The 18,503-nt window shown below is 42.1% G+C and overlaps 1 protein-coding gene across 8 annotated transcripts in view; it reads right to left on the bottom strand.

The window, feature by feature from the left end:
* The window catches only part of HDAC4 (histone deacetylase 4), a 426,792-nt gene that overhangs the window by 118,122 nt on the left and 290,167 nt on the right, over nt 1–18,503 (bottom strand). For 5 of the 8 annotated variants that reach the window (XM_019492149.2, XM_019492145.2, XM_019492147.2 and 2 more), the window contains 2 exons: nt 9,244–9,384; nt 2,021–2,133 (listed from right to left, as the gene is read on the bottom strand). In XM_019492149.2, the coding sequence (XP_019347694.1) occupies nt 2,021–2,133; nt 9,244–9,384 (254 nt within the window). The remainder of the gene's footprint in view (nt 1–2,020; nt 2,134–9,243; nt 9,385–18,503) is intronic. The other 3 variants (XM_014594242.3, XM_019492150.2, XM_019492148.2) reach the window with 1 other exon arrangement.

Genomic DNA, 18,503 nt, shown 5'->3' with positions numbered 1-18,503 from the left:
TCTTTCCACAACTGAGGCAAGTAATTTAAATTGTGTAAACTAGAATAAATAATCGCCCTCAGTATGGGTGATGAGATGAACGTCTAATCAAGTGACACAAAAAAAATGATACATTTCTCATTTAAAACCATTGAGGAAAATGCGGGCAACTGGTTCAGCTAGTAACATGGGCTACAGTGCTTACAGACAGGGAAGCAGGGCATGAGCACTATTCAGCAGAAGCAAATGTTGAATGTAGGGAAGACTTACTTATACTTGTATTTAAATTATTACAGCAATGTGGTTTATTAACTATATTTTTGCTCTCATCTATAACATGATAAAACAGGTGAGAAAACTCGGGATGTAAATTCTGGACAAAAAACCAACACAAAACCAGAACAGAATTTTTACTTTTCACAAAGACATGCCTCACTCAAACTTTAGGCAGGCAAGTTCTCTGGGTAAGTGTTATCTTTTATTAGACCAACTAAATAGTTGAAAAAAAGTGTTCTTTGCAAGTTTTTGGGCACAAACAAAAAAGCTTTGCTATTTTAAAATCATTCACGGGTCACTGTGCATGTTTTCTTACCTGCACCAAGGCTATAGTGAATCAGAAATTACAATAAAACTAAGAAGGAGGTAAGGGAAATGGCAGGTCATCTTTTACACATGTTGTGATCTTGTCCAGAAAATAATTTTGATAATAGACTGGCTATCTGGTAGCACTCACACTTCAGTCTTAATTATCCAACTTTGCTGCTTTACAAGAGGCAAAAAATGGACATCACACATACTACTGCAGTCTCACTGAAGAAAGTCGTTGGTGACTAAATGGACATTTGGACATTATGGAACTTTAACTAAAGCCCCCGTTAACTTGGATGTTTTAATTACCCTCCCACACATCTCGAGCCCTGTTAAACATGGGAAATCAAACTGCTCCTCCTTCAATAAAGACTAAACCCTGTTAGGCTAGCTGTGGTTTACTGTGTCAAGTGAAGTGACCCACACTGTACTGCATGAGTGATTTAGTGTTACAAAGATTTCTATGGTATCTTTTGTTGATTGAGGGCTTTTCTTCCCCTTAATTATGTGTTAAATCTTATTAGAAATACAAATAGAGACAAAACTGTACTAACCTAGAAAACTGAAACAGCCTAGATATATGCCTCAAAGTGAATCTTCCATTGTCCAGAATCACAAATCAGAGAGAAACACTGGGCACATAAACGAACTTTGTAATTAAATAAACTATTTTTTGCAGAAGAGTTTATGATTATGATTGCAAGAATAATAGTCGAGACATGAAGTTTAGAAATGAGAAATGCATCAACCAGGTCTGGATAATTATATAAGACCTCTCAAAAAATGAAGACGATGTGATCCATCTAGTCCAATATTTTGCTTTCGACAATGTCCAGCACCAAATGCTTCAAAAGTAAAGTGTAAAATTGCTGCATTTTATGGAATTATTTATTAGAAGTTTATCATTAATAAATCATTTATGGAAAGTTAGTATCAAACAGTGATTATGTGAAGCCAGGACTTAAACTGTATGAAGCTATGAGGATATTAAGATTTGGCATAAAACATCAAGGTACTTAAGAAAGCCGTCCAATATACTTTCTTGCTCTCACACTTGTAATCTAACAGTGTTTATAGTAATCCACTTCATGGGCATGAAATGATTCTACATTATAAAACAAAAATAAATTCCCATGATTTAAAAATATCTACATTTTGAACTGTCTTAAGTTCTCTCCCAACATCTCTCCTTCTTTTATCTATCAGTTCATAATATGACTATGGCAAATTACAGTAAGCACCTATATGAACAGGCTCAGGCTAAGCACTTTATATAAAACATGTTTAATCTTCACTGGTTCTGAAAGTAGTCATCCCAAGGTCTGTTCCAAATCAAGGTCTAAGGTTTCCTGTATGACTGACACTGGTCTTGATAAACTATGAGCATGTAAAATCTTGAACATATTCAGTGTAAGCATGACTGTTAAAACCAAGGTAAAGAACAGTGCTATACCTCTGCCTGAATACTTGTGACTGATCCTGTAATTCCATTCTCAGCACTTATGTTATTGGAGCTGTTGTTTGGAGAACTGGGACCAGATCCAGGAGCACTGTTGCATGCAGAGTCTAAAACACATCCAAAAACAACTATTAGAAAACACCACAAAGTCTTCCTGCAAGGAAATTTAGATAGATAACAGAATCCCTGAAGTTCCATGTTGGAAAAAAGGAAAACCCCATAAACTCCAACAGGAAATTTACAATTCTGGAAATATATCAACAATAAGTACTTTTAAGCACTCTATCTAAACACTTACTTTACTTATATTTTTTCCTCCCAAGTAGCAGTAGTTTTTCTGGGGCTTTTTATAGTTTATCAGTAACATTAAATATGATTAAAAACACAAGACCTAGAAAGCATGATTAAGCCAAATTGGAATATGTCAAACTCTTTGGCTACATTTTTATGAAGTGCCTCCTCCAATCCACTTTAGCCTTTAATCTTAATCATGCCTAACTTTAATCATAACTCCTACTGTATGAGACTTTACACTTGAGCAATTAAAAAACTTTCTTGGGTTTGACATTTTCCCATGTACTCTTCTGATATATCTGGATTTATTCATATTTTAAATGGAAACACGCTTTCATTATTGAATGCCACAGCTGACATCTAAATTTTATAAGTGTCACAGGCTTTTCTAATGAACTTAACTGGTCACGCCCTTTGGGGTTGTTATTTGTTAAGTACTAACAGTGTGTGTATATATGTGTATACTGAGAAGCCCTCAAAACACACAAGTGGACTGAAATAATTTACACTAACTAAAGTCTTTGCTTTACTACACACACTGTGGTAAACAGTGAATTCACAGCTACTAAAAAACTTTACTGTCCTCAACCATGCTGGACACAGCTGCCTCCAGCTGGTAAGTCTGCTGTGGTGGACAAAGGAGGGAGGGAAGGGGGAGGAGGGGGGCCAGATCAACGCCCCCACAGCAAGGGAGGGATTGGGGGGCTGGGAAAAGTTGCCCAGCCGGGGTGGGGGGGGGTGGGGAGGGGCACGGGACTCCGGAAGCAGGGCTCCTGCCACTGAGTGCCGCCGCTGGTCTGTGAGCTACTCTTCTGATGGGTCCTCCAGCAGCTCTTGATGCCAGTCCGGAAGGGCATGGGAGCGGATATGTGCTCCCGAATCCGCACAGGGCGGCTAGGCCGGGCTGCACTCCAGACAGGTGGCAGAAGGCACTGGGAGCAGGGGCTATGCCCTGCCACTGCTTGCACAGCCGGGGCAGGGAGGTGCAGGACAGCGCTGCTGAGCTGTCTAGAACACGTGGCACACAGCGGCAGAAACCACAGCAGAGGAAGCCGCTCCAGCCTCCCCGTGCCTCCCAGACAAGCCGCAGCTTTGCCACAGCTGGGCGAGCAGCGGCAGGGCATGGGGGCTGGTGTGTGCACCTGGATCAGGGCGGGCTGGTGGAAAGGGCTATGGGGAATTTTAACGTGGCTGCAGCCCACCCCATGGCCCCTGCTCCACTGTGCTCTGCTGGGCGGGTGGAGCCAGTGCTGGGGCTAGCCGCCTGGAGTACAGCCCTGGATCCACCTGCCCCGCAGAGTGCAGCCCAGCATTGGGGGCTTGCCACCTGGAGTGCAGCCCTGGCTCCATCTGCCCCATGGACCACAGCCTGGTGGTGGGCGGCTGGAACAAGCCTCCTGGAGTGCAGCCCAGCCCAGCCCAGCCTGCCCTGCACAGATCTGGGGGCACATGCCCACTCCCATGCCCTCCCAGACCAGCGGTGAGAGTTGCCAGAAGAGCCACTGGAAGAGCAGCCCCAAGACTGGCGCCACATAGTGGCAGGAGCCCCCCTCCCCAAGTCCCGTGTCTCCCCGCTGGGGCTGGGCAGCTTGTCCCAGCCCCAGCTCCAGCCTCAATCCCTCCCTCCCTGTGGGGCATTGATCTGCTCCCCCTCCTCCCACGCCCCTTCCCTCCCCCCTCCGCCCACCACAACAGACTTACCACATGGAGGAAACTGCATCCAGCGTGCTCAAGGACTGCTGCCTGTTTAGTCTATGGCTGAATCTCTGAATCAGTGCTGAATCTCTCGAATTGATTCAGAGGCTTCCAAATCGATTTGGACCTTTTAATGGATCTCCTAATTTGATTCGGATTCAGAGATTCGGCCACCAAATCAGCAGCCTTGGTCTGTAAAGGGTCCCTTTCTCCTTTTGTATATTGGACAGTTTTCAGTGTTTCCATTTTGATTATTTTACAAGGTAAAAATTACTGTAAAATGTTCAAATACAGGAAAAGTCGATTGGATTAACCTCAGAAGAATCTTCTGGTAGCTGAGATGCAACAGTCAGAAGAAATCTGCAGCCCTGTACTGGGAAGTTTCAGTAGAAATGGAACCAACTGTTATGACTATTGGAACTGAAAACAGCTTTTAATTGTTTTGTTGCTAAGCCCCCTTAAAGTGGTTAGTGGGATAATTCAGCACATATTGTTATAAGAGAAGGGTAAATAGATTTACTCTCCTCTGTAATCAAGAGAAATTTAAGGATTAAGTAGCAATTTAAAACATTGTGGAAAGTAGTTGCAACTAGTAGTGATTTAGAAGTTCCAAGGTTTCCTTTCTATAAATCTATTGCCATTCTGATCATTACTAGCCCCATGCCTTTTATCTATGTGGCTATGCAGGCTCCAGCAAACATCCAAGGAAACTAAATGAGCTAATCTAGCTATGGGTCCATGGCATTATGGAACTGTCTCTGAAGATCAGCAGCTAACCTCTTCACATCTCCCATTGAATCCTCTGAATTCTCAAGTCATGCCTTCCCACTTACTTGTACAGAACAAAATGCTGAGAAGACTTTGTAGAATACAGCTACAGGTATAAACATGGTATCACGTTGTGCTGAACAAAATGGAAGAACTGATTCCCTTATACAAATACTTTTTCCTGACACTGTAAGAGATGATTACTATCCATGATTGCTCTTTATTATATCAAATTATCCAAACAAGGACTAAGAGATTCTCTTTATCTGTGGACTTGCCTAATCTTCAAAAGCAATGTATGTTCTCTTTGGCTGTAAAGATATGAGAACAATGTTATCAAGTTCATAGGAAAGTAGGGCTGGAAAGGGTTTCATGAAGTCATCTAGTCCAGTTCCTGCTCAAGGAAGGATTATCCCTGACTAAACCAGCCCAGCCAGATGGCACTCCAATCTGCTCTTGAAAATTTCCAGGGATGGAGACTCCACAGTTTCTCTAGATAGCCTGTTGCAATGCTTGACAACCCTTACAGTAAGTAAGCCCAACCTAATCTCCATTCTGAATTTCCTCTGCTGCAACACGAGGCTATTGCTCCTAGTTCTGTCCCCTCTGGCCACAGAGAACAGTCAGTCCCCATCCTCTTTATATTTGCCCTTCAGGCTGTTGAAGGATGTTATCAAATTCCCTCCCACACTTTTCCTCTCCAGATTAAACTCTAGCTTTCTTTCAATCATTCCTTATAGATGATGCTTCCCAGGCTTCTATTTTTGTTGTGCTGTGCTGAATTATTTCCAATCTGTCCATATCCTTCTTGAAGTGTGGTGCCCAAAACTAGACACAGTGCTCACCATGGCTGAATAGGAAGGAAAAATAACTCCCTTTAATTTGTATATTAACACCTGTTAATATAACCCAGTATGCTCTTGGCTTTTTTTTTTTTTTTTTGCGCAACAGGAGCATATATGGTTGGCTCATCTTCAGCAATGTTTGGTCTACTGTAATATACATGTCCTTCTCTGCAGTACCACAGCCTAGCCCAGGGGTGGGCAAAATGGTGAATGTGGCTGGTGGCTGGACTCCATTTCCCAGCAGCCCCTGCCTGCATCACTGCGGCAGGTTTCCATGGAGACCCCAGCAGCGGCAGCGCCATGACAGCACAGGCCAAGCCCAGCAGTACACAGCTTGGTGGGAAGGGGCTCTGCAGCCAGGGCTGGGATCTTATAGTGGTGACAGCATGGTCCGGAACTGGGGCAGAGCCATGATGCCCTGCCTGCACGCCTTTGCCTGGGGTATATGGGCAGCGGATCGCAGCTCTGCCCCAGTTCTGGACCATGCTGTCACTGCTGCAAGATCACAATCCTGGAACAGCTCCCCACCCATTTGCGTGCCCTGCCAGTGCCACTGGGGTGGTCTCCATGAAAACCCTGGCCCTGTACTGTCACGGTCCGCTGTTGCTGGGGTCTCCATGGAAACCGGCCACTGCAATGCAGGCAAGGGCTGCCCACCCCTGGCCTGGTCAGTAATACCCCAGTCTATATTTTTGCATGCAATTATACTTGTACTTGTTTAATTTCAGCTGACTGATTGTGGAGCATTTCTCCAGCCTGTCCAGGTCATTATAGATCATAGCCCTTCCCTCAAGAGTGTCTGCAACTCCACCTGACTTGCTGTCATCCTCAAACTTGCTTGGCATACACTCAAATCCCACTGTCCAAATCATTAATGAAGATGTTAAACAGTATCAGACCCATGACAGACCCCTGAGGAACCCCACTTGATATCTCCTCCCAACTAGACATTGAGCCATTGAGGACTACTTGTTGAGTACGGTGATCCACATAGTTTTGTATGAACCTTACATCTTCCTCTTGTCTGTATTTTTCTTTTTAACTTAATAATGCGAATGTTGCAGGAGATGGAATCAAAAGCTTTGCTCAAGTTGAGATAAATCACATCTGCTGCTCTCTCCCTATCCAGAGAGTCTGTCACCTTATCATAGAAAGCAAGCAGGTTGGTCCTGATCAACTTGTTCTCCTCTACGTGTTTCACAATAGATTCTTTAAGGACCTGTTCCATGATTTTTCCAGATATTGACTATAATTCTCCATATCTACCTTTTCCCCTCTTTTTAAAAATGGGCCCTATATTTGATCTTTTTTCAGCCATCCAGGACCTCACCTGACCTCCACAAGTTTTCAAAGATGATAGCCAATGGCTCTGAAATTACCTCAAATTCCTTCAATATTCTAGGGTGTATCCCATTCAGCCTTGCTGACTTGAAAACATCTAACTTCTCTAAATCATCCCTAACTTGTTTCTCCTTTAGGCTGTTTGTCTGCTTCCCTATCTTTCCTGCCAAATGCCTTTGTTATCTAGTAGCTGTCCCTGTTTGTGCAGACTGAAGTCATAAAGGCATTAAATACTTCAGCCTCGTTGACATCATTCAAAGGCATTAAATACTTCACTATGGTTTCTCTGGTCTTCTTACTTTCAACATACACTTGCTGAGTCTCCAGTGATGCTGGAAGTAGGGAAAAACTCTTGCCAAGTGATTACAGAAGAAGAAATAACCAAAGGTATTTTTAAATGCTGGTTGGAGATGTGGCTCTAATTTAGTTGTATATGTGAACATCACCCTCTGTAGGTAGAAGAACTGACCCTCCAAAAATCAGGGTACTGAAGCAGAAAACACTGTCTGCTACATCACCTTGCACATTCCAGGTACAATTGCATTCCAAGGTTGAAAACCTGGTTATACCCCATGTAATGAATATATAAATCAGGCAGAACACCTGCAGCACACAATTTTAGAAATGAGAAGCAATTGTGTTTCAAAAAAAAGAAAAAGCCTCATTACTCTCTTATGTCTTGCCTCCTGCTGTTGGGGTGGTATTTCTTTCTCCAATTAAGTGAGCACTTAGCAGTAGCATTTTGAGTAAAAAGAACCTAATTAACTTGAAATCTCACTATCTAGCTTTCACTACAGCCCATCAAAAAACTAGACATTTTAGTACAAGCATTTTGGTTGGACAGAGAACATATGTACCTCTGTACATTAGGCATCATGAAGCATGATTTATTATGGTTCATGCATATTTCCTAAAGATAATAAAAGTGTGTGGCATTCAACTTTTGTGATATATTCAAGTTCCGATTCCATTTAAGGATATTCTTTATAGATTAAAGGTGCAGTTGCTCCTAAAAAGTGATGGTAAAATAGCTTTTTTGACACAACAAACCTCTTTCTACATGTATCTAGAGTCAAGCCTTATGACTAATCACAAAATAAAATATCACAGCTTTTCATTCCTACCAGTGCGATAACATGCCACACTGTATGTGAGCAGAATTCTGATGCTTCTCATACACCATCGACATTATTAACCAAGTTCCAGTAAGCTACCCACACCTGCACACACCTATTGAAAATGAGAGGTACAGACAAGTCATGGAAGGCACTGTTTGAAAACAGTGAGGTGACACAGGTTTTATTAAAACCTATTTTTTCCCCACAAACATGATTACAGGTAGCAATGGATAAAAAGGAAAGGAACAGGCTTGACTTTCAGCTGCTGTGAAATTTACAGGGCTGTCAGTTAGGAAAAAATACCTATTTACTTGAAAGATGAGAGTGCTTGATAAAGAGATCCTGCACAGATACTCACAGATCCATATGAAACCATTAGGGCAGAATCACTTTTCAAAGCAGAACTGTGCTTTAAAGATGCTTGAATTACGAAGCTGTGCTTTACAGTGTCAGGAAGAGCCATGAAAAGCATAAATGAATTGTCACCTAGGTGTCCTTACAAACAGCCATCTCTAGATGGTGCTAAATATTAAACTTTACGGTAATCGAGAGCTTTACTTCAAGGTGCAGTTTCTCCAGAAAAGACACTTAAAAAAAGAGCTATACAAATGCAATATGAATATACACTGTCTGCAGTAAAGCAATGGTTACATTAAGGTGTAATCATATAACAAGCAATAGAGGACTCAAGATTAATATTAAATGGTTTTGTTTTAAAGCTCATGCAGGTATAAATGTTGTCTTACCAACTGGCTCCATGGACATTAATAGAGATGCCTCTTAAAAGCTTTTATGCTTTGTTTTCCAACAAGTATTTTAAGGTATGTCTACCATCTTAAAACACTATGCTACCTCCAGCAGTATAAGAAACAAGTCTGAAACTTCAAGTTATAAAACATAATCTAATGACTTGGAAAAACTGACTTCACTGATGAATGTCCAGGGATCAAATATTCTTGACTCATACCTACAATGAGTATTAAACATGACTAACAGAGCTTCAAATATTTAGGCGTTTTTAGCAGGCTTTATTTATATAAAGTACTCCAAAAGGTGTAGAGAAACCCAAACTAAAGAGTTAATTAGATGTATATATAGTTTTTAAAGAGAGACACCTTGCACAGAATGCGGAAGGTGACAACTTTCATCTGCTTACCAGACATACCTGTAACATCCAATGGACGCTTCTTAAGAGCAGTAACCACTGGGCCATCTTTTCTCCGTAACAATGGGCTGCTCCGTCTTTCAGCAACTTTTTGTTTTAGCCTGGATCGTAATTTCAGATTGGGTTCAGAAGCTGAGTAGAAAAGGAAAAATTATCACTGAAAACACAGCTCCAGTTCATATAATCTTATTCATTATTTCCCACTAAGTACATTGGCTAAATGAAATGAAATGTACAGAATAAGTACAGATGTCTTCTGTACTAGTACAGCTGATAATGGTTAATGTTATTCCAAAAACAATGCTACTTTTATTGCTGGACAGTGCTTTGCAGTATAACTTACTAAAAAGTTAATCATAGCTAAGATGATGCAAGATACTTATCTGCAACATGTTTATGACCACAGTACAGTTGAACCCCTAACTGTGATGAAGGGAAAGACTAGTAATGGATACTCTATAAATTAACAAAGGAGTGAATTGGTCTGTGTAGGAAAATAAAAACAAGGAACAAGGGGCTGGATTCCCTATGCCTAGTTCAGCTTGTTGTATGACTGAGTGATGTCAAGTATTTTGAAAAAAAGTTACCTTTAACATGTTAAGATACTTTAAGGACTTCAGGGCTGCCAAAGGCAAGTCTGTGGAATCAGGGAATTTATAAAACCCAAACCCTATTACATCATTCAGGATACATTTTTCATGTACTCTTAACTAGAGTTTCAAACAGGAAAATGTTCCAAGATGCCTTAAATTTAAATTGAAAAAGCCAGCAGATGTTAACACAGCTTTCATATCTGCCTTAGTGGTAACTGGGAACAGTGACCTGTTGGCATTACATGCTGGACAGGCAGTGTTTTGAACAGATAAAGAAATGTGGAAAAAGATAAAAAGGTTCCTGCAAAAAAACTATTTACTTTAATATATCTGAAATATTTGCTTTAGTGTTTTAAAATTCCTGACAGTTACGGGATTTGTGAACTGAAACTAAATTTTCTCTTCCTCCACTCTAAACAATCCTGCTATATAATCCTATGCAAATCTTGTGTTCTCATCACTGAATACTGATACATTTGTGCCCAAGGGTCAATAATGTACAACTTCTGCAGCAGACTTAAAATGGGGTTTGCAAACTGATTTGGATTAACAAAATCTGGCTACTGATATATTTCCCTATGGTTGTCTTTGACTGCTAGATTGCATAGAAGGCCAAACAGGCTGTCTTAATTGCAGGGATCATAAATTTGTGATCAAATGTTTAAAGTTAAGCCATCAAAACTGTTCTTTGATGAAACTTCAGAAAATGAGCTTTTCATGAATAAGCCATGGACAGAAGAAAAATTGTCTACCTTAATTTGGTTTTTAAAAAAGATAAAGGAAGTACTCAAAAACAGGTGTCAGACTGATCAAGATCATGTTTAAAATGTAATCTGAAATGCATTAGTAAAAAAGCAAATCAAGTTATACAGGATTTACATATAAAATGCAAGAAGAATGAATGCAAATCTGTTGTTTACTAGAATCAACAAAATTAGAGGGGGCTTTCAAGTTAGAAATGCACAGTCTGCACTAGTCAGTAGCTTTGTTTTAGAGAAGCACTTCAAGTTAGTGTAAAACTAGTTTTAAAGGAAAACATGGTCCATTAGACATAAGGACACTCAAAGCCTCATGACATGCTCTTTAGCTTTAAGGCTATCTTTAAAATGTACAGTAATACACGCTCTAAATAAAATATTAACAGTTAACTAGATGCTTGGGTCCATATTTTAAAGTAGATGTGGTTAACCTGAAACATGGGTGCCACAAGTAGTACAGACAGCCTCTGTGTGTAGCATGGCAGATCACTGAGTGAGCAGGAAGCAATGGCTGACAGGGCAGGGAACAGGCAACGAAGTAGCAGACTGGGCAGGCAGTACAAGGCTGGGAGCAAAAGTCCCAGTAGATCAGGCATGGGAAAAAGGACTGGAGTGGCACTTGGGGAGGATGTAGGGCTACTTTGTGACACGCCTCCCAAAAATGTTGGCCCTGCAGTGTTAAAGAATGAATTTGCACAATGTTTCATATAGACGTGGTTGCACAGTTTGTACACATCACGGAGCATCTATATGTAGGCATACCATAAGGACCTATTCAACAACTCCTTTGACAAGGAAAAACATGGTAATGTATATTATACTTTGGTGAACAGTTTATTTCTATGAAAGTTATTTCTTGTATGGTGTTTGTTCAAATTGTTTTGTATCAAAAGCAAAAGTACTGTATTTACTTGAATCTAAGATGACCCCCCCCAATAATAAGATTATATGCATGGAAAAATTATAAATTATAAACAGCCTCACTGTTTTAAATGCCTGCAACACAGTCCAAACTGCCCTCTAAAGTACAGAATCTAATTATTGGAGGGTAGTCTTTAATTCATCCCCAACACCACCGCAAGGAGGAAAGAAGTAGAAGAAGGGCGGGGGGAGGAAGGAAGGAGCAGGTAGTGGTGGCAGAGCAAGGAGCCTGCCCCTTGTCCCCCACCTTGTCCCCTCTCACCTGTGACCACCGCCACTTGTTCCCTTTGCTGCTTGTTCCTAGCAACAGGTGTCCCCCCCCACCTCCCTTCTACTTGTTCCCCATCATGACCCATGCTAAATAGGGGAGAAAACCTCATCTTGGATTTGAGTAAATATGGTAATTGTATGGGTTTAAAATACAGTGAAGAAAATGACTTGGTTTTGAAACACCTTAAAGGAGGGAAGAAAAAAATTGTGCAAGATTAGCTAATATAGCAAACAATGTTACTAAATATACTGGGAAGAATCTTCTGTATAATGGTGAATTTCTACAGGATTAAAAATAATCCCATGCTTAAAATTGGTTCCAAAGGAAAGATATGGTCTACACAGAGAACAGCATATTACAACTATTCAGATAACCTTATTACATGGTGTTCTTCACCCCACTTCATCTTAAGGTAAGTTTTGAATCAGAAGTACTAGTTTAAATCATTACAATTCTGCAGCTAATTGCTTGGACTTTGTTCTACAATGACTGTTTTTTTTTATAAAAAATGTGAATCCTAGCTAGGAACCTTCAAGACTCCAAGAATTTTTTTTTAATTGGTTTTTAATTGTGTATTTTGTAGCTTCCATTCATGGTATCTATGATGCATAAAAATACCCATATACATTTCACTCAATGTAATATAAATAAATGAATCAAAAATACCTTGCCAGCAGCACATAATCTGAAATTCCAGGTATTTACATATGTCATGTGAAAGCCTCAGAGTTATGCCACGCTGTAGTTGTCAACAATACATTTTGAAACCTTAAACATGGTATGAGTCTATTTAGATGCTTTACTATGATATTAAAAAACTCTCTAAATTTAAGAGTGCTATCCTTCAGACACATATATACAACAAATTCAGGCAATACATACATCATAATTATGCAGTCTGAACACACAAGATCAAACTTTCTTTAGGAAACACCAATTCCACAGGAAATGTCTTGACATGCATTCAGCATGCAATGTGTCCAAACAAAGTGCTCCTTACAGTGAACACATTCTGATACAATCCAGAGTACTTGGGAGTCTATTCTCAAAAGCCCTGCACTGGAAAAACACTTATGGGTCTTCTCAATCTCATAGTAAAATCCTGTAATTATATATTCTCCACTTATAATTCAATAATTCAGTCTCTAGTTAGCAAGGTAATAAGGTATTTGCTAACTTTTAGCAAATAAGAGAGGTGGATAACTGTGTTAATGTAAAGTTAGGCAGAAGGCAGGACAAGGTGGCACCTAAAACTCTTATTGAAGTCAATGGAGAGATTACTTGAACGTTTAAGCACCTTACTGAATTGCAGCCTTAGTGACTGTGTTTAGTTAGCAAAAATATTTTCTAAGTGAGTAAATTAAGACATGAAAGACGATTCCCTGGTCCTCAAAAACAAGCCATTCCTGCACACTATTTACAACAACAGAACTCAACATAACCCAGTTCTTTATGGCATCTGTCATTCCCATTGTTTTCTTCTCTGCAATTATACACATTTATGAGCTTGTACAAAGCTTGTGTAAAACGGAACAGAATACTTAACAGGTATTTTTACTCTTCCTATTCCTAGCGTGACATTCTTATTTGAAAATCAGTAAAATAGATGCGCCACCAACAGACCTGTATTTTCAGATCTTAAGAGCAACTCTTTACTTCTAACTCATGCTAACTACTGTAGGAAGTTTGGCAAAGGACAAAAAATGTTATGTCACTGTTCTAATGCCTGGTGCAGCTGCAACTGGTCAATGGAGAAGGGGAAAGCATGGACACCCCAGGCTTAATAGCAAAGAAATAACACTCCACTACTCTGCCCCCTGCTATTGGAAAGCTGCATTTAAAATCTGTTGTCTACATGATCAGAAATTCAACCTAGTATCGTGGTAACCTGGGCCAAAAAAGTGAACACAAGGCATGGTACTGGGCTCACATTTGTTCCTTCGCTTCACCTGTCCTCTCCTACCCAAAGATATCTATGTTCCTTCTCTCTCCATATATGATGCTCCTTATCCCAACTACTCTACCGCAGCCCTATTTTAAATGCCTGTAACTAGGGGTGCACCGATAAAGATTTTTGGGGCTGGTATCGATAACCAATTTTTAAGGAGGCATATTTCCGATACCAGCCTGGTAGTTTGAAGGGCAGTGTCCAACTGGTAAGTCTGTTGTGGTGGAATTGGAGTGGGGAGGGAAGGGGTGTGGGGGGGACAGATCAAGGCCCCTGTAGTAAGGGAGGGAGTGGGGCTGTGGCTTGGGCAGGAGCTGCCCAGCTGGGGTAGTGTGGGGCATGGGACGGATCCACAGCTTGTCTGGGGGTTGCGGGGATGGGGGGGGGTGGCTCCTGCTACTGCGCGGACCCTGGGAGGACATGGTGGGGCATGTGCCCCTCGGATCTATGCAGGGTGGGGTGGGCTGGGGCCACGCTAGGCTCTTCCCAGCAGGAGCTGGGCTGGGTTAGGCTCGGGGTGGGCAGTGGCAGCACTGGGAGGGGGGCTACAGAGGGTGGGAAGCTGCAGCCACCCCAAAATTCTCCATAGACCCCTCAGTCTCCTCTCCCAGCACCGCTACCACCTACCTCGAGCACAGTCTGGCCCAGGCCATGCTCAGAAGAGCCCAGTGCAGTCCTGGCCCCAGTCCACGGCTGCAGCCTGCTCCATTCTGCCCTGCCATGCGCAGATCTAGGAGACACATGCCTCCCTATGCCCTCCTGGGGTGAGAGCAGTGGCAGGAGCCGCACTCCCCTCACACCCCCCTGGATGAACCACATCTGTGTCCTGCACCCCCCACCCTGCCCAGGCAGCACCTGCCCCAGCCCCACTCCTTCTCTCACCGTGGGAGCCTTGATCTGTCCCTTCCCTCACCCCTCCTATTCCACCACACCAGACTTACCAGCTGCACGCAACTCTCCAAGCTGCCAGGCTGCACTCCTTGCTGCCTACATGCTGCACTGAGGCTGTGTGCATGCACAGGCCATTTATCAGCCACATTAGGCCAATTTCCAATACAGTCAATGCTCTTTAAATCAGTGTTGATCTGATACCAGACCGATGTATTGGTGCACCTCTACCTGTAACAGTCCAAACACCCCTCTGGAGTGTTTTTACAATGAAGCCTCACAGTTGAAAGAGGCCCAAGTGCACTTGGGCTTGGCACAGGGCTGCAGGTGCCTTCAGCACCCTCGTGGAGCTCATCCGGGCCTGCCGACTTAAAGGCATCCAGTTCTTCCAAGTGACTCTGCACCATCTCAGGGTCTACGCATGGAAGTCTGGCGCCTTGCTGCTGCCTCTCTACAACCCCAGTGAGAGACTTGTCGTGCCGCTGGCTTAGGAACACTGAGGCAAAGAACTCGTTGAGGAGTTCAGCCTTGTCCCCCCTGTCTGTCACCAATTGTTTCTGCCCATTTAGCAGGGGTCCATATGTGTGTGTCAACACCAGCGCACAGGAAAAGAGGAGATTTTGAGCAGCTTATATCAAGGAGATGACCATGACAAAGAGTGGTTGTACAACTCCACCACACACAATAAAAAGAGAAGGGGAAAAAGGAAGCAAGTCAAAGTTATCCAATATTTTATATTTTTCTCCACAAAATAATTTTATTACTTGTTATTTACTTTAAACAGGCAATCAGTTTCTTAAATGGTACTTCAATTAAATAATGTACCTTTGAAAAGAAAAGAAAAGCAGGATGAAGAGATATGCTATGGGTTTTGTCTTATTATTTTATGTTTTCTGCACCAGCATGGACACTGTCTAGAACTAGATAAAAGGTTTTTTCTCTATTTTTATGCATAATTCTTTGTTCTAATAAAAATCCAATTAATAGCTTATACTTGCTGCTTATTACGACAACATATTTAGTAGAAGCCAGATTTAAGTAGTCAAAAGAAGGCTCTGAATGTTGTACCCACTGGGATGATGGAAGGAGGGTCAGAGTTCTTTTATAGCTTTGCTACTGTTTATTTGCCTGCTCTAGAAATAAACAAACTGGCAGCATACGGAGTACATTATGAGGAGCACTTTTGCCACCATAGGAAATTTTACTGGGGAAAAATTCACAGAATAAGGATCCATAGGAGAAAGAGCCCTAAATAAAGGGCCTCTGCTGTTCCTGCGTTATTACCTTTACAGTACCAGATAAAAACTTCAGCGGAAAGAAAAGTTTATCAGATAAGGAGGATAAAGGAAAGTGAGAAGGATCGGAGGAGAAGAGAATACAAAGATAAAAACCAAAATCACTTAAACACGTACATCGGGGGCAGCGGCAATCCCTCATGGTCGAGGATTATCACTCACACAGGCCAAGTAAAGGGTTGTAAATGAGTCCATTGATGGTCAGCTGAAAAAGTTACCGACCATCCTGTACTTGATGCTGATGCTACATGGCAGATGGTCACAGAAGAGAATCTTGATGACCCTGCTTGATGCCACCTTAAATGGCAAAGGGCTTCATAGCAGCACCACTGCATAGGATAAAAGAAGTCATCTGGTCATGAGGGAATTTTAGGATGGTGATAAATTTCCCTGAGCAGCCAAACTTTAATAAGATCTTCCATAGAGCCTCATGGTTAACAGAGTTGAAGGGTTTGGTCAAATTAATAAACGTCATATACAGTTCCTAGTGTTGTTCTTGGCATTCTTCCTGGATCTCCCAGGCTGCAAGAATCATGTCCATAGTGCCTCTTGATGGTATAAAGCCACATTGAGACTCAGGAAGGATTTCCTCAGCAAGACAAGAGCAGTCAGTTCTGCAAAATCAGAGCAAGGATCTTCTGAGTGATGAAGAGAGGGCAATACTTTGATAGTTTCCACAGTCAGATTTATCTCCCTTTTTAAAAATGGTTACATTATTGGCATTCCTTAGATCAGCAGGAATTTCTTCCTTGTTCCAGATTTTAAGAAACAGTGTGTGGAGCTTACTGGTCATAATTTCCCCACCAGCTTTCAAGATCTCAGCTTGTACGCCATAAGGGCTAGAAGCTTTGTTGTTCTTTATCTGTCTTATCGCCTGATGGACTTCTTCAGAAGCTGCTGGACTGGCAAGTACTTCCCTTACTGGATGATGTGGGATGGATTTGACAGTTTCATCAGTCATCATCAATTCTTGGTTCAGGAGCTTGTGCTCCTTCCAGCAGTTTTTGATGGACTCGTTTGAGGAGTGTACTGCTGTCATTGGATCTAAGCGGGGTAAGTCTGCAAAACTTTGGTCCGTACACAGCCTTGAATGCATTCAAGAAGCTTCACGTGTCATAACGGTCCCAAATGGTTGGATTTCTTTCACCTTCTCTTCCCACCATTTGTTTTTGATTTCTCGAATCTTCCTCTAGGCTTCAGCTTTAAGCCACTGAAGAGTTCCCTGCTTCTGACTGGATGTAGGATGATTTTGCTAGACACAGAAAGCTTTTTTCTTCCAATTGAGAAGGGCTTTGATCTTAGCATTGTTCTCGTCAAACCAGTCCCAATGGCATTGGGTGATAAAGTCAACTGATTCCATACAAGCCTCATAAATGGTCTCTTTTAGAGCTTGCCAAACTTCCTTAACACAAGTGTTATCATTTTCAATACTAAGATTGGCGAGTTTCTTGCTGAGATGTGTTTGGAGGGCTTTGCGGTGTCTAGAGGTCTGAAGGGATTTGATGTTTTTACTATCTGCAGACTGATCTGGGTTGCTTTTGATATTGTTTCGATGCAACCCTACCGGACATGATTTATCTCATTAAACGATGATCAGTCCAGCAGTCATCAGCTCCTCTCATAACATGCATAATATGAACGTCTTTTAGATCACGCACTCTTGTTTGTGCAGAATTTTGCAATGTTGTTTTGTACCTGTCACATTGTCTGAAGCTGGTGTTAGTAATAAAAAGGTCACGGTCTGCATATTTATTAAGAGAATGCCATTGGAATTGGCCTTGCCCATTCCCCTCCACATGTTAAAGTCCTGGCCAACTCTCACATGGAAATCTCCAAAGAGGATGATCTTAACCTCTTTTGGATTGATGGGATTTTATCAAGGTCAGCATAAAGCTATTCTTTTGGTTTTTCCTTGGCATCAAGTGTTGGGGCACATGCACCAATGACCGTAGCAAGCAAACGGTTTGTCAGATGGAGGCAGACAGCCATGAGGCACTTGTCAATGCCAACAAGGAATTTGATCGCTCATCTCACAATCTGGTTCTTAATGGCACAACCAATGCTGTGTATTCGCCTGTTGTTTGCAGGTTTCCCTTTCCATGAGCACATACAGCCGCTCCCCTCCTCCCTCAGATGGCCTTCATCCGAACATCTGGTCTTGCTGGGAGCAGCAATATCAATGCAACATGAGAGTTCTCGAGCAACAATACCTGTTCTACATTTAGGTGTGTCATGGGGAAGAGCAGGAGAGAGGACCCCGAAGTACAAATGGGGACCCCCAGGGACAGAAGCCCCCCAAAGAAAAGAAAAACAAAATATAAAGAAGGGAAACACTTACCTGCAGCATGACCAGCGGCGCAGCCGGAACAAGGGGAGAGACCCACACGGATCGTGAGCCGCGCCTTTATACAGCTGAAGCCGGCTGGTGACATCATTGGCAATCACCGGCTGGTAGGAATAAAGCACACCACTGGCAAAGGAGGAAGAGGAGGGAGACCGGAGCCGGTGAAGGCACAGACACTGGGTGCCTCCCGGAAGCCCCTCTGGGAGAGAGAGCCTGCGGAGGCTCCCTGCCCT

This window comes from Alligator mississippiensis, chromosome 4, assembly GCF_030867095.1.
Source record: "Alligator mississippiensis isolate rAllMis1 chromosome 4, rAllMis1, whole genome shotgun sequence".
Taxonomy (NCBI): domain Eukaryota; kingdom Metazoa; phylum Chordata; order Crocodylia; family Alligatoridae; genus Alligator; species Alligator mississippiensis.
This window is presented reverse-complemented; position numbering and strand designations above follow the sequence as displayed.